Raw genomic sequence first — 15,596 nt, forward strand, 5'->3', positions numbered from 1 at the left:
AAAATCATCAGTTTTTCTTCATTCCTGTAGGAACTCAAATACCAAGTAGATATTGTTTGCATATATTAAATCTTTAAATCTTAGCATTTTCAAAACCACTGCATATAATTTTACCTCTTTAGTGGCCACACTATGAAAATGTAAAAACAAAACCTTAATTAGTAGGGTATTGAGGGTCTATGGCTTCAAGGATCCCCTCTGGTCTCCACTTGGCATATTCCAGTGCGGGCATAGATCTTTCTGAGGGTTAGATACATTTGAAGTCACGGTTGGGATGTTATCTGTGAATAGTTGCATCATAGGCAAATGCAATTTTGCTTCCAAGTTAACCACATTCTTTTTAGAGGAAAAAAGTCTACTTTACTGCTGAATATTTTTTTATGGTGGAAATCCAATAAAATGTGTTTTATTTTCATTGATTCTGCTTTTCTAGCTTTTCGTCTACATTAAAAAGGTGCGTTTCCAGAATACTGTTGGTACAGAAGCATTCTTTGACAGAAGTGGCAACCCTCCTGCACGCTATGATATTGTTAATTGGCAGCTGGGTCCCCTGGGCACTGTAAGCCATGTGAAGGTGGGCAGCTATGACCCTACAGGCTCCCCGGACCAGCACCTCCTCGTCAATATCAGTGGAGTCCAGTGGGCAACTGGTGGCAGGCAGGTAAAAAAAACAGGTTATCACACCTAAGCAGATGAATGACAATGCATAGATATAAAGCCAATATGATAGAGACTTTTAGCTGCAGGTACCTTACCTTTGAATTCCCTGGTGTCAGCTTCGAATCCGGAATCTTTTTGCTGAGCAATACACTGCGCGCTCCATCGGGTGGCGTTGTTCGGATCTGTGTGCGTCGACTGGCTCCCCATGGTTTTGTCAGCATCATTGGAGCCATCTGTGACATCACGGTTGCCTATAAAGGCACCATTCTGGTGCACGCACGTCAGTTCTTTTCTTTCCTCACTGGTAAGCGCAGGTCCGGGATCAAGCTACCCTTTACCTTTTTTGGCAAGCCTTTTTTGGACATTTTGTTGGACAATTTTTTTGTCTGTGCGAGGAAAATGTCATCTAGGAAGATGGGGTTCAAGCCGTGACAGACCCCCAACAAGTATGTCTCTGGTGCCTTGACAGGGACCACGAATCCAAGTCCTACTCTGACTGCCCAGCCATGACTACAAAAGTTTGATGGAGCGGTCCCTGAAGCTCATGGAAGCCATGCAGTCGTCTTTGGTCGACGCGACTCCTCGGAGGTCATGGTCCCGCTCAAAGAGGAGGTCGCGGAACCGCTCCAGAATCCCCAAGTCCTCTTCGTCCTACTCAAAGTCCTCGGGGCACTCAGGGAAGAGGCACAAGAAGAAGAAGAATTCGAAGCGGACTTCGACTTTGCTACGGCCATCGGCCGACAAGGCGTCTCAGGAACATTGATGTTCCGAGCACGGTTCCTGGGAGCTGTTCCCAGGGCAGACTTCGCATCTTTCCCCTTATCCAGGAGCTGAAGTGACCACCTCTTAAATATAAGACTTTTACAAAGCCATGCGCCTCATTTTAGAGCGGGCTGCCCCTGCGGGTGGTTCTTCGGACCCCGCGGGGTCAGCAGGGGACCCATCAGGTTTGGCACCTGCGGCTTTGGCCTCGGCACCATTGAGGACCCCAGGATCCGATATTGGATCCGGACCGACACCGATTTGCGTAGCCGGCCTCCTCCGGCTCCGGGTCTGACGTCAATGCTCCCACCACCACGGGTGCCCACTGGTGGTGGAAGCCCCATCCTCATTCCTGATGATCTGGAAACGAAACAACGTTGTATGATGCCGATTCTGACTTTGACGGCACCGACTAGACCCAGATCAGTGCCTGAGGCTTTTGATCAGCCAGGCACAGGTGAGGAGTAGGATGGGTCTGAGGACCCTTTAGAGTATGGGTTGGAGCAGGAGCAGGACTAGTATGAGGATCTAGGGGAAGCCAGTGGACTGGACACTTCTTCAGATGCTGGTATGCTCTCACCTCCTTCTGTGGCTACGGAGGAGGGAGCATCGTATGCAATGGTTGTGCGTAGGGCAGCTGAGGTCTTGGACCCAGACTTGCCTATGGTGCTGGTCAGGACTAACCTCTTGACAGAGGTGCTTCAGCTGGGGGTTGCTACATTGGAGCCGATGTTACTCTTCAATTAGACCCTTACAGCTGTCCTACTGGAGATGTGGTCTAAACCCAGCACAGGGGCTCCTGTGATTAGGACAATCGGCCACCTCCATCAACCAGCTCCTAACGACCCTAGTTTACTCACCCAACACCCCACCCTGGAGATCTTGGAGATCCAAGCCTCCACTTCCCGTGGTGCCTTTCCTACCGCTCCCTCGGGTAGGGAATCCAAGAGGTTTGACCAACTTGGGAAGAAGTTGTTTTTTTCCTTCTGCCTGGCATTGAGGTCGGTAAACACCTCTTGCCTATTGGGCTGTTTTTCCCATACTTTATGGGATACGGGGCACAGGTGCTGCCCATAGTCTCGGAGGGCTTGTGGGACACTCTCACCCAAGCTGTCAAGGATGGGAGAGATGCAGCCAAGTTTACCATCCAGTGTGGCTTGAACACGACCGACTCACTGTGCAGATCGATTTCTTCGACAGTGGCCCTCCGAGGCCACGCCTGGCTGCATACCACTGGCTTTTCGGGGGAGGCCCAGGCACATCTGATAGACATGCCTTTTGATGGCTCATGCCTTTTTGGTGAAAAGGCAGACTCAGCCACATCCTTAGGCCTCTCGCCGTCCGTTTACCAGCAGTCTGCTTATCTTTCCTTTTGAGGCTTCGTGAGGGGCGCAGTACCACGCCAACCACAAGTTAGCCACCATCCTACGGCTTCACAGCATCCAGTGCGAGGATGAGGTTGTGATACCTTCAGACCCACAGGGTCTAGCCAGAGGTCGGCCACCAACCAGCCCCCCTCTTCCGCAACACCCAAGCCCTCCCATTATGGTTCTGCAAGACCATGCTTGTCCAGTTGGGGGTAGGATTCAATTTCATCTCCCTCACTGGCGGTCCATAACATCGGACAAATGGGTCTTGCAGATCATACAGAAGGGCGATTCCCTCCCCTTCCAGTCTTTCCCTCCCTCTAGCCCTCCAGTGAAAGAACGGCTGAAGGAGGATCATTTAATCTTGCTCTGTGAGGAAGTTTCGGCTCTCTTGGTCAAGGGAGCCATAAAAAGGGTCCTGATGTCAGAAGCAGGCGGTGGTTGTTATTCCCGCTACTTCCTGATCCCAAAAAAGAACAAGGGTCTTCACCCTACCTTGGATTTAAGGGGCATCAATCTATTGCTCAAAAAGGAAAAAATCAAGATGCTCACTCTTGCTCAGGTCTTGTTTGCTCTAGACCAAGGAAACTGGATGGTAGCGCTGGACTTGCAGGATGCATATTTTTACATCCCCGTCCTGCCCACACACAGGTGTTAGTTGCGGTTCAAGGTGGGCCACGAGCACTTTCAGTTTACCGTGCTCCCCTTCCATCTCACCAGTGCCCCTCGGGTGTTCACTAAGGTGATGGCGGTGGTAGCAGCTCATCTGCACAGGTTAGGGATTTCAGTCTTCCTCTACCTCAACTACTGGCTGTTGAAGGATTCTACGCCCCAGATCCTCGTCACCCACCTTCAGACTATGGTGGACCTCCTGCATTTGCTAGGGTTCACTATAAATGTGCGGAAGTCACACATGAATCCCTCTCAGAAGCTCCCTTTCATTGGGGCTGTTCTGGACACAGTGAAGTTTCGGATTTATTCTCCCAAGCAGCGAGTCCAGGATATTTAGGTTATGATACTGATATTTCGGCCTCTATCCTGGATTTCGGTGAGACAGACTCTGGGGCTGTTGGGACTCATGGCTTCCTGCATCCTGTTAGTCAAACATGCCAGATGGCATGTGAGGGCTCTGGAATGGGACCTGAAGTTCCAGTGCGCACAGCATCAGGGAAGCCTTATTGACATGGTTCAGATCTCGGAGGGAACTGCAAAAGACCTGCAGTGGTGGTTAGTGAACTGCGATTGGGTCAAAGGATACTCCTCTCCCTTCCCCAGCCAGATCTCACAGTAGTGACAGATGCGTCATTTCTGGGATGGGGCGGCCACCTGGGAGAGGCGGAGATCAGGGTCTCTGGTCTCCGGCGGAATCCGGGCTCCATATCAACTTATTGAAGCTCCGGGTGGTCCGGCTAGCAATAAAAGCATTTTTTCCTCTTGTGAAAGGGAAGATAGTGCAGGTGTTCACGGACAACACCACCGCAATGTGGTACTGCAACAAGCAGGGCGGTGTCAGGTTGTGGATCCTTTCTCAAGAGGCTCTGCGTCTCTGGACGTCGCTGGAACAGCAGGGTATAATCCTGGTGGTTCAACACTTGGCAGGTTCTCTGAATGCCAGGGCGGACAAACTCAGCCATCGATGCCTAGCGGATCACGAGTGGTATCTCCATCTGAAGGTGGCGCAAGGACTCTTTCAGCAGTGGGGAGAGCCTTGGTTAGATTTGTTTGGCTCCGCAGAGCACGCACAATGTCAGCAGTATTGTGCTTCGGAGTTTCCAAGGCAGGAATCGCTCAACTACGTATTTCATCTCGAGTTGAGTTCAAGCCTCCTGTACATTTTTCCACCCACACGACTGCTACCCAGAGTTCTCAAAAAGATCAAGAATGACCGGGCGCTAGTCATTTTAGTGGCTCCGGATAGGCACGAAGAGTCTGGTATCAGGAGCTTCTCAAAATGAGCATCAATCCTCCAATCAGGCTGCCCCTTCAGGAGGATCTTCTGTCACAGCAGCAGGGGAGGGTTCTCCACTTGAACCTGTCAACTCTGCGCCTTCATGCGTGGAGATTGAGTGGTGGCAGTTGATGGCTTTTGACCTTCCTCCCGAAGTCTGTAAAGTTATTTTGGCAGCCAGGCGTCCCTCCACTAAAATGGTATACACCTGCCGTTGGAAACGCTTTGTATATTATTGTATAGAAGGGTCTATTGACCCTCTTTCTGCTTCTCTCTCTGATGTTCTTATCTACATTCTTTCCCTAGCCCAGCAGGGTTCTTCCTTGGGGAATCTCAAGGGCTTTCTTTCTGCCTTATCAGCATTTCTTCAGCTACCTGATCAGCCTTCTCTGTTCAAAAACCAAACTGTACATAGATTCCTCAAAGGGCTTGTACATATGTTTCCGCCTATGCCCTTTATTATGCCTTAATGGGACTTAAATCTTGTCCTCACATTTTTTTATGTGTGCTCCTTTCGAGCCTTTGCACATCTGTCCCCTCCGGCTGCTAAGCATCAAGACAGCCTTCTTAGTGGCAATAACATCTGCCAGGAGGGTGAGTAAGATGCAAGCTCTGTCATCAAAGCCACCATCTCTCACTATCTATACAGGCAAAGTGGTTCTCAGGACTCGTGCCTCTTTCCTCCCCAAGGTGGTGACCCCATTTCATCTGGATCAGAACATCACCCTGCCTACTGCATTCCTCTAAAGAGGAGAGACTCCATCGACTGGACCCAAAAAGAGCGTTGTCGTTTTACCTTGATCGCATAAAAGAGTTCCAGGTGGATGACCAACTCTTTGTGGGGTACGCTGGACCAAAGAAGGGTCGGGCAGTTCAGAAGCAAACCATTTCGTGCTGGGTCGTTCTGTGCATCAAGATATGCTACACAATGGCAGGGAGCAGCATCCTGAGGGCTCATTCTGCCAGGGGCAAAGCTGCTACCACTGCGCTAGTGTGAAGCGTAACAGTCCTGGAGATCTGTAAGGCGGCAATGTGGGCGTCTTTGCACACGTTTGTAAAACATTACTGCCTGGGTAGTCAGGTAAGAAGAGACGGGCACTTTGCCGGTTCAGTCCTACAGGACTTCGTAGTGTAAGGAGGTTATGTCTTGGGTATCTATTCAAAGATAAGGAATCTGTAGCTAGAAGTCTCTATCAGATAGACAAGTTACTTACCTTCGGTAACGCATTATCTGGTAGAAACTCTATCTAGCTGCAGATTGCTTACACCCACCCATGCCTCCCTCTCTGCAAATATGTCTAGTAGGGTTAGGGTTTACCCTTTTCAGGGCCCTAGTTTTGCACAGACAAATGTTGGTTCTATCCATGACTGCGCTTCTGGCGTGGACGTTTTGTGGATAAAAGAACTGCCATACGCACGCTGGGATGGCGCCTTTATAGGTGACTGTGACATCACAGTTGGCTCCAACAACGCTAACAAAGCTACGCGGAGCCGGAAAACGCACGCGAATCTGGATGACGCCCCCGACAGCAGCGCAGGGTAATGCTCAGCAAAAAGATTCCGGATTCGAAGCTGAAGTCGGGAAATTCAAAGGTAAGGAATCTGCAGCTAGATAGAGTCACTACCAGATAATGGGTTACCCAAGGTAAGTAACTTGTTTGTCAAAACCATCTGCCTTTTAGGGACACAAAAATTTGCAACATAATGATACTTACAAAATAGCACCCCATGCAGGAGTCTTATGAAGACAAGGTAAGGAAATTCGACACCACAAATATATTAAAAATGAAAGAAACACATATATTCTTTTCTTGATAAACATCATAATTGAGTGTCTTATGTGATTGTGCTCACCAATGTCTTAGTATAAATAAAATTGCACAACTATGACAACCTGGCCTCTGCCAAAATGTTAGTCATGCTTCTAAAATTACTAGAAATGTGTTCTCTGCTGTAGTATAAGAAGGTCTTTGTCAGCTAGCTTGGGTTCCTCTCTGGACTTTGATAGAAGTAGCTATTGGGCATTTATCACGTTTTTTGCATTTTACACTCTATTGTCTGTTTGCACGGGGGTGCTTTTTGTGGTTGGATGTTAATTGTTTTTTAGAAGGAGTACATTGCAAAAATTTAATTGGTTTTATGTAGGTTTTTTTTAAAACTAAGGCAAAGTGGCATACTTTTCTTGCACCTACTAGGTGCCTCCTAGCAATGTTTTGTGTGATTTTATTTGTGACCTCTTATCATTCTACTATAGTAAGCTCTTAGTCTCCACTCCCTGGAATACTGACAGAGTCAAGCGGATATTGTTCCTAGTTGGGGTCATTCCACTCCAGAGGCGCCATCTTTTTGCAACACGCTCAGTGATTGGAGTTATCCAATGCAGTGGCGTAACAAAAAAGTTGGACATGTACTTTTAAGTTTAACATTTCCTGGTAGTGAAAAACTATTACATTTGTTTTTCACTAGTGAATGGCCTATAAATTAACAGTGGGATTACCTTGAAACGGTGTTTGAGTGTAATTTCCAATTGGGAAAAGATATACATTTGGAGTTTGGTGTCTCTGGACTCACAACTTAAAAGCACAACTTATGGTAAACTGGATTTTCAATTGTAAGTCTGAAAATGCCACTTTTAGAAAGTTGGCATTTTCTTATTTTAACCATTCTGTGCCTCCCCCTGTCTCTGAATACATGTCTGGAGTGGGTGGCAGCTGAGTTTTGTGCATTCCCTCTAGACAGTCACGCACAAAGGGAGCTGAAGTGTGACATTTACATCCTGATGGCCCATCATCAGGTTGATGGGCCTTCATGGGCTAGATGGGAGGGAGAAGCTGACACTTACACCTGAACAGGGCTGTGCCTGCCTCCACACAAAGAGCTACATAACCCCCTGTAGAGTGTCTTGAGCCGGGGAAGGAATGGCATGGGTCTTGTGCACTTCAAAGGCCTCTTTTTGAAGTCTCCCCTACTTCAGAGGCTTAACTGGGTATAAATACTGGTCCCCAAACCTCACCAAATCAGGACACTTCTAGATCTGAGGACATTCTGCCAGGAAGAAGACTGCTAGACTACCAGGAGGGACTGCCACTTTGCTGAACTACTTTGCTGTGTTTGCCTGCTGCCTGCTGCTTCTTGCCTGAGATAAGAAGGACTGGACTTATCTCTCTACATCCTCTAAAGAACCAAGTGACTCCAAGGGCTTGCTGGCTTGCTTCCTGTTATGAAGTCTCAGGGCCATCAAAGACTTCCTCCAACCCTGCTCAAGCTGCTGGAGTCTGCCAACTGTGATTCCTGTCCTGTAAAGTGGTGCCAATCCAGTCCTGGGCCTTAAAAGGGCACTTCGCAGCTGTTTTCCTGCAAAATCCAACACAATGCCTCCATAGCGGTGATCGGAACTGCTGCATCCTCCCTCAATGCCGACGCATTACACTGTCGCTGAGGTCAAGGACTTTGTATCACCGACTGTGCATCTCAGGATCGTGGATCACCACCAGCCCCGGTGCATCACCCTCTCATTGCCAGTGGCACGGCTCGATGATGACGCATTGCCTTCATCACAAGAGGTTCAAGGCTGCACCTCGATGACATCACTTCAACAACTGCGCAGCTCGATGGCAACGCATCCCCAAGGCTGCATGGATCGGAACTGACGCATCACCTTCACATCACCTCCTTAACGCTGAAACAACCCTCCATCCAAGGTACTTTTCAGCAGGCCCTGCAGCCATCCTGCCCTTTATTGTGGTCGGCCTGAACTTTGGATTTACCCCAGTCTAGCTTGAAGTCAAGTAACCTATTAGGGCTAGTGACTTCTAACCACTATATTGCAGTTTATTCTTTGAAGATTCCTATCTTGAGTTCTACATATTAGATTTTTGTCATTTTGGTCTTGTTTTACTCATATAAAAATATATTTTTTTCTTAAACTTGTGTGGAGTCTTTTTTTGTGTTTTCACTGTGTTACTGTAATTGAAGTGTTGCACAAATACTTTGCACATTGCCACTTAAGTTAACCCTGGCTGCTCTGTACCAAGTTACCCGAGGGTGAGCACAGGTTAATTCAGGTTGTGTATCTGACTTACCCTGATTAGGATTGTGCTCCCTACTTGGACTGAGCGCACACCCCTGCAAACTAGAGACCCAATTTCTAACAAGGAGCAAAGTGAATATTTCTCAGCTTAAAGTTCATCAGCTTCCAGCCCCCCATGTGAACTCTCAAAAAGTGTTCACTCTTTTTTTATCCCCCAATGCAACAGGAAACAATGTTATTCCTTTCTTGAAATCATGTAATTATTTGTCTGAATTTTTCTATGATAAAATACAGGCCATTTATTCTAGATTTACTGACAAGATAGCTAGTGCAAGCTCAAATGATCTGAAGACAGACTCATGCCCTAAAGTACCTGCTTTTGATGCCATATCTCTCAAGGACTCAGCACAGGAATTACTTAAATGTAAATCAGGGTCCCCTATAGATCCATGCCCCCTTGTATTCCAAGTTTAGCATCTGCTTCTATTAACCCAACACTAACAACATTACAACTCTTTGCTAACTTCTATAGAAGCCAGTGAGTGGGTAACTCTCCTTATTGAGGAAACTGAGAGCTTCAGTTTTAAGCCCTTAAGGGCCGAGGGCTGAGTGCCTATATGCCTCTCACAGAGTAGAGTAGGGTCAGCTTCTCCCAGTGACCCCATCGAAGGCCCTCCTAGCATTAATTGATCCATGACAAGATCAACCAAACAGAGAAGATGCCGGGATCATTCTGTTTTCCCTTCCCTCTCCAAAGCACTGAGCTCCTTCCAGTGAGTTCTGCTTCCCTTACTGCCACCTGTTGGACCTGCCATCTCTAAGTATGTACCTTGTAATATGTTTGGGTGTATGTCTGCATGTATGAATGTATGTGCACATGTGTGATGTGAATGGGTGTGTGCAAGTGCTTGTTATTGGTGGTTGTCTGTGAGTGCACATGTGAATGGATGGGTAGGAGTGTGTGCGCGTGTGGATGAGCGAGAGTATGTATCTGCATGTGTGTGCCTGCCCTGCAACTATCTCACATTATGGGCCACCATTTTACCAGGGACTCTGCACACGTAACTCGTAGGGGAATTGGGGTGAAAAAGAGTAATTGTGTGATGTGGGTGTGTGCACATGGGTGTGTGTGCCTGTGTCTGTGCATGCGTGTGTGTGTTTGTGTATGTGTGGGTGACACATTGGGTGCATGACTGTCTGAATTGATGTGAGTGTGTTTCTTATTGTAAGAGAATACTTTATGCTTATCTATTTTTTTCTTTAAGAGTATCTTAATAAAAACCCTATCATTGTTTGATGTAAGATATTGTGCTAGAACACCTAAAGTTATAAATAAAATGTTGATATTTTTGTATTATGGGTCAATAAGGAGCGAAGTGTAAGGCCCAGGGGAGCATTGTGGGCTCACCAGGTGCTGTTGCGGCTACTCTTATCATAATGAAGGCCCATCCTGTGTTATAGTGGGCAGACCTCTTGACATTCTGGCTATCACTGGGATGATAGAGGCCCATTCCTTACATATTGTGGGTGATCTTAGCAGCACCGAAGCTATCCCTGCCATAACAGAGGGCCAAGCTTGACATGCGCTAAGCATTGTTTACATGACTGTTGTTCCTGGAATAATAATACTTGACATAGTGGATAATATTGACCATATTTTGGCTATCCTCTGCAAAACAGAGCTCCATTATTTACTTATAGTGTGCATTTCCGGCTATTTCAACCATAATAAATGCCCTTCCTTGATATATGATAGACATCCTTGATCACAATCAGAAAAACAATTTAGTCTCACCATGAAATCTAGTGAGCATTTTTGATGAAATATTGGCTTTTCCAGACCAACACAAACCCATCCTTTCCATACAAAGGTTATTCATGGCAACTTTCTGGCTAATTCTGATATAATGCGGATCCGTCTCAACGTGTATTGGGTATTCTTTATAACATTCTGGCTATTGCAGACAACAGTCCCCTCCTAGAAAATTAGTGGCCATTCATTGTCATTTTATTGCTTTCTCTGACATAGTACATGCATGTCCTTGAGCTGAAATGGCCCATCATCGCTTACCATGAGGTAGATCGAACATAAATCGACTTTTATTGGCACTTAGCTTGCTACCTGTTCAGTGTGTGATATCTACTCTATGTGAGACAGTGCCTGCCAGCCTCTCACTTGGCAGGACCTTCTTGTGGTTCTTAAAGAGGACCAGATTGAGCTCATCACCAGACTGTCAACAACAAAAATGTTATGATGTAAATGTATTGTAGTATGAAAATTATGTTGTGAAGAAGAAGTATATAAGGGTATGTTTAGATTTTATATTTGTAATTCCACATCTATGTTCCTAAAAGAGATATACATACTGTCCCTTAAATATGTGTACGTATTGTGATGATACACATACACAGAGTTAAGTATAGTATAGTTAGTTTCACAATGTTTTGTTCTAAATATTTTTGCTACTATATGTTAGTAGCATGATATTTAGGACTCGATATTCTTATAGAATACCTCATTTGAAGCAGTATAGGTGACCATTTGTAACTGGTTTTGCACTGATCCTTTTGAAGATAATTTGATGGATCCTGGAAGCGACCGACAAAGTCATCTTCCACTCACTGAGAGTTGGTTCCCTGAAGGAGAATATTTAGTGGGCTTGGGGTGTCAGTGCCAAGAACTGAAAGTGTTTGTGGCAAGTTGATTGAAGAACTGAGGCCCTAATTACGAGTCTGGCAGTCCTGGGACTGCCAGACTTGTGGTGGCGGTTCGGCCATGGTTGGACTGCCAACATCTTCACTTTTTGGTCGCCCAACGGCCTGGCAGTGCTGGCGGTCCCAATCCGCCAGGCTGCCCTGGGGATTACGACTCCTCTCTTCACTGGCGTTTACATGGTGGTTTCACCACCATGTAAAGGCTGGTGGAGATGGGGTGCCAAGGAGCCTGGAGGGGCCCACTCACTGCCCATGCACTTGGCATGGGCAGCGCAAGGGGCCCTCCCTGGCCAGACCCATCGGTCAAATCACGATGGGTGCTGGTGCACCCGACGCACAACAGTGTTGCAGCCAGCCGTATTATGAGCCGCCTCCAATGTTGTTGTCCTTTTCCCACTGGGCCAGTGGGCGGAAACTGTGTTTCCACCTATTGATCCAGCGGGAAACTCATAATAGGGCCGGCGGGAAGGAGACCGCACTGGTGGCCTCCTGAATGTGGGAGTTTGGCAGGTGGCACAAAATAAGGGCACAAACTCGAAATAAGGGCCTGAATCTTGTAGTTGGAATACTGAGGACTCTTAACTTCTGGCTTTTGTTAAACAGAGAGGGAACAAAAACTCTGTCTAGACACAAGCCAGTGAAACCATCTGAAGGAAGTCTGTAATTTCTTTAAGGAATACTGTTATGGTTATTTTAGGGAAACTGTGATGGTCATTACAACCCTGGCAGACGGTGTTAAAGCTGCGGTAATATCGCAAACAGGCCGGCGGACAAAAAAAGGGAATTATGACTGTGGCGGAAACCGCCAACATCGACAGCCACTTTAACACTCCGCCTGCCACGCCGGTACAGACAAGCAGAGCGGCGGTCACCGCCAACAGACAGGCGGAAGACAATGTACCGCCCACAGTATCACAACCTGCCAATCCGCCACCTTTTCCGGGGCGGATTCACCGTGGATAAAAACACGGCGGAAACAGCTTTTGCAATGGGAAAACGCTCACCTTAACACACTCCACGAGGAAGGAGGCCACCATGGAGCCCAAACTACAAATACTCCCTGCGCTTGTCTTTCTGCTCCTCTACGATCAACATCTACGTAGGTGCCAAAGACAACGGTGAGTACTGAACCTACGACATAGGGGAGGGGGGAGGCAAAAGTCAGGGACACACAAACGCAACACCCCCACCCCCAACCCAACCCTCACCCACTACAACACACACACCAATGCATGTCCAAACAGCACAGTAACAACCCCCCCCTCCGGAAGAATGCAAAGACAAAAGGAACTCAGTTCAAACATGTTAATGTATCAAAATACAGTAAGCTAATATATACAGATATATATATACACATTCCAGAATTAATACATTACGATAAGTAGTGCAGGTATGCACATATCAATATCCGTGCACCACTGGGCCCAAAATACATGGGCGAGGCCCACACTAGATACCTGTCCACAAACGGAGAGAACACTGCAGGGGCATCAGATAGAAATACAACAGGCACCTCAGGGGGAAGGGAAGGGGGGGGCACCTCAGCTGGATTACAGCACCACGCCAGATCCACGATGGGGCACTATGCCCTTTGATGTATCCTGGGGAGTGCAAAGCCACAGTCTCTCAAGTCTCTACAGTGGGTGGGTTGGCCACTGTTCCATCCTGGGGAGTGCAAAGCCACAGTCTTTCAAGTCTCTACAGTGGGTGGGTTGCCCACTGTACCATCCTGGGCAAGGCAAAGCCACAGTCTCTCAAGTCTCTACAGTGGGTGGTTTGCCCACTATACCATCCTGGGGAGTGCAAAGCCACAGTCTCTCAAGTCTCTACAGTGGGTGGGTTGCCCACTGTACCATCCTGGGGAGTGCAAAGCCACAGTCTCCCAAGTCTCTACAGTGGGTGGGTTGCCCACTGTACCATCCTAGGGAGTGCAAAGCCACAGTCTCTCAAGTCTCTACAGTGGGTGGCTTGCCCACTGCATTATCCTGGGGAGTGCAAAGCCACAGTCTCTCAAATGGATAACAGTCTCCACTGGTTCTGGAGGGGGACTGGTGCCCAGACTGCATCAGGCTCCCCGTGACGGTTCCTGTTCCGTCACTGTCCCAGCTGCACATGGGCTAACGATGCTTGATTTGGCGGTCTTTTCCCTGTCCAGTGGTGCTTTGCCATGTCGGTCTTTGCCCTGTTCAGCGGTGCTTTGCCCTGTTCAGCGGTCTTCACCAGGGCGTTCTTGTCCCTGTTCAGCGGTGCTTTGCCATGTCGGTCTTGTCCCTGTTCAGCGGTGATTTGCCATGTCGGTCTTTGCCCTGTTCAGCGGTGCTTTGGCCTGTTCAGCGGTCTTCACCATGGCGGTCTTGTCCCTGTTCAGCGGTGCTTTGCCATGGCGGTCTTTGCCCTGTTCAGCGGTGCTTTGCCCTGTTCAGCGGTCTTCACCATGGCGGTCTTGTCCCTGTTCAGCGGTGCTTTGCCCTGTTCAGTGGTCTTCACCATGGCGGTCTGTGCCCTGTTCAGCGGTGCTTTGCCCTGTTCAGCGGTCTTCACCATGGCGGTCTCTGACCTGTCCAGTGGTGCTTGCCTTTGCTGTCTGACCTGTGCATTGGTGTCTGGCATGACGGTCCCTCATTGCCCAACGGGGATGTGGCTGCCGGGGCCCTCCAGGGCACTGACGCTGGCAGTGCTCTCCGGACCAGTGACGATTGTGCTGCCCTCCTGGGCAATGACTCTGGCAGTGGTCTCCTGACCAGTGATGATTGTGCTGCCCTCCTGGGCAATGACTCTGGCGGTGGTCTCCGGACCAGTGACGACAGTGCTGGCGGGGGCGTCCCGGCCGCCGGGGAGGATGGCGCCCTTCTCCGCTGTGCTGCTCTTCCCAGACTGTGCAGACTTCTTCTGGCCCTTCACCACCTTTGGAGGAGTCACAGCTGACTCGGCACTCCCCCTGGGACCCTTGTGAGCAGTTTTGCCGCCAGGAGTCTTCTCCCTGTCCCGTCGGCCACTTTCCAACTTAAGGTGCTTTACAGGGGGTGGACTGGCAGTGCTTTGGCTCCGTGTCACACTGGCTGCCCTGGTGGGCGGTGCACTCCACACACCTTTAACACGCACCACTGGTACTGGACTTTTTTGGGCTGAGGTGCTACTACGGGACCTATCAATTGGAGGGGAGGGGGTGGGGGCAAAGAGGTCAACGTTGCTGAGGAAGAGTTGCCGACGAAGACTGGGATGGGAAGCTGGATGGGGTCTGGGAGTGGAGGAAAAGGAGGTGGTTGTAGGAGGTGTAACTTTAGGTGATTTGGGTGCAGGTACTGGAGGATGTCGTGAGGTGGATGGATGTTGGGTGTGTGGGTGCCTGCGTTTGTGTACTTTGGGAGGGGGCGTCACAGACACACTGGGAGTGGACACAGGGGACGTGTAAATGGTAGTGGGGGTGCTGAGTGCAGGTGAGCGGGGTGTGGTGCTGGGTGTTCTGGTGCGAGTCCTAGTGCCTGTAGATGTAGTGTATGCAGGTGAGAGTGTAGACGACACTGGGAGGGATGAGGGAAACGACGAGGAGGGGGACACAGTGGAGGCAGTGGATGTTGTTGTGTCTGTATGTGGATGATGCTTGTTTGAGTGCCTGTGTGTTGTGTGGTGCTTATGTTTACCTGAGCTACTTTTGTGTGTTGAGGTGTATGCATGCTTGTCTGATGGTGTGCTTGGAATAGGCTGGGGTACAGGGGACTGGGTCTGGTTGGAGGAAGTTGGAGGGGGGAGGCTAGACACAGGGACAATGGCTGCCATCAGTGCTGAGGCCAGAGATTGCACTGTTCGATGAAGGGCAGCCTGACCAGAATGAATGCCCTCCAGGAATGCATTACCGTGTTACAACTCCCTTTCTACACCCTGGATGGCATTCACAATGGTAGACTGCCCAACAGTGAGTGACCTGAGGAGGTGAATGGCCTCCTCACTGAGGGCAGCAGAGGTGACAGGGGCAGGGCTGAGGTGCCTAGGGCGAAGGTGATTCCCACCCTCCTGGGTGAGCGGGCACGGGGCGAAGGCTGAGGGGCTGCCGGGAGGGCGGTGCTGGTAGGGGAGGTGGTGGCTGTACCTGTAGAAGTGGGGGGCACAGATGGTG

The 15,596-nt window shown here is 49.0% G+C and overlaps 1 protein-coding gene across 1 annotated transcript in view; it reads left to right on the top strand.

The window, feature by feature from the left end:
* LOC138267236 (extracellular calcium-sensing receptor-like) overlaps positions 1-15,596 on the top strand; it is a 42,507-nt gene that overhangs the window by 12,763 nt on the left and 14,148 nt on the right. The window contains exon 4 of the mRNA XM_069216092.1: positions 434-661. Coding sequence (XP_069072193.1) covers positions 434-661 — 228 coding nt within the window. The remainder of the gene's footprint in view (positions 1-433; positions 662-15,596) is intronic.

The sequence above is a fragment of the Pleurodeles waltl genome, chromosome 12 (assembly GCF_031143425.1).
Source record: "Pleurodeles waltl isolate 20211129_DDA chromosome 12, aPleWal1.hap1.20221129, whole genome shotgun sequence".
NCBI lineage: Eukaryota > Metazoa > Chordata > Amphibia > Caudata > Salamandridae > Pleurodeles > Pleurodeles waltl.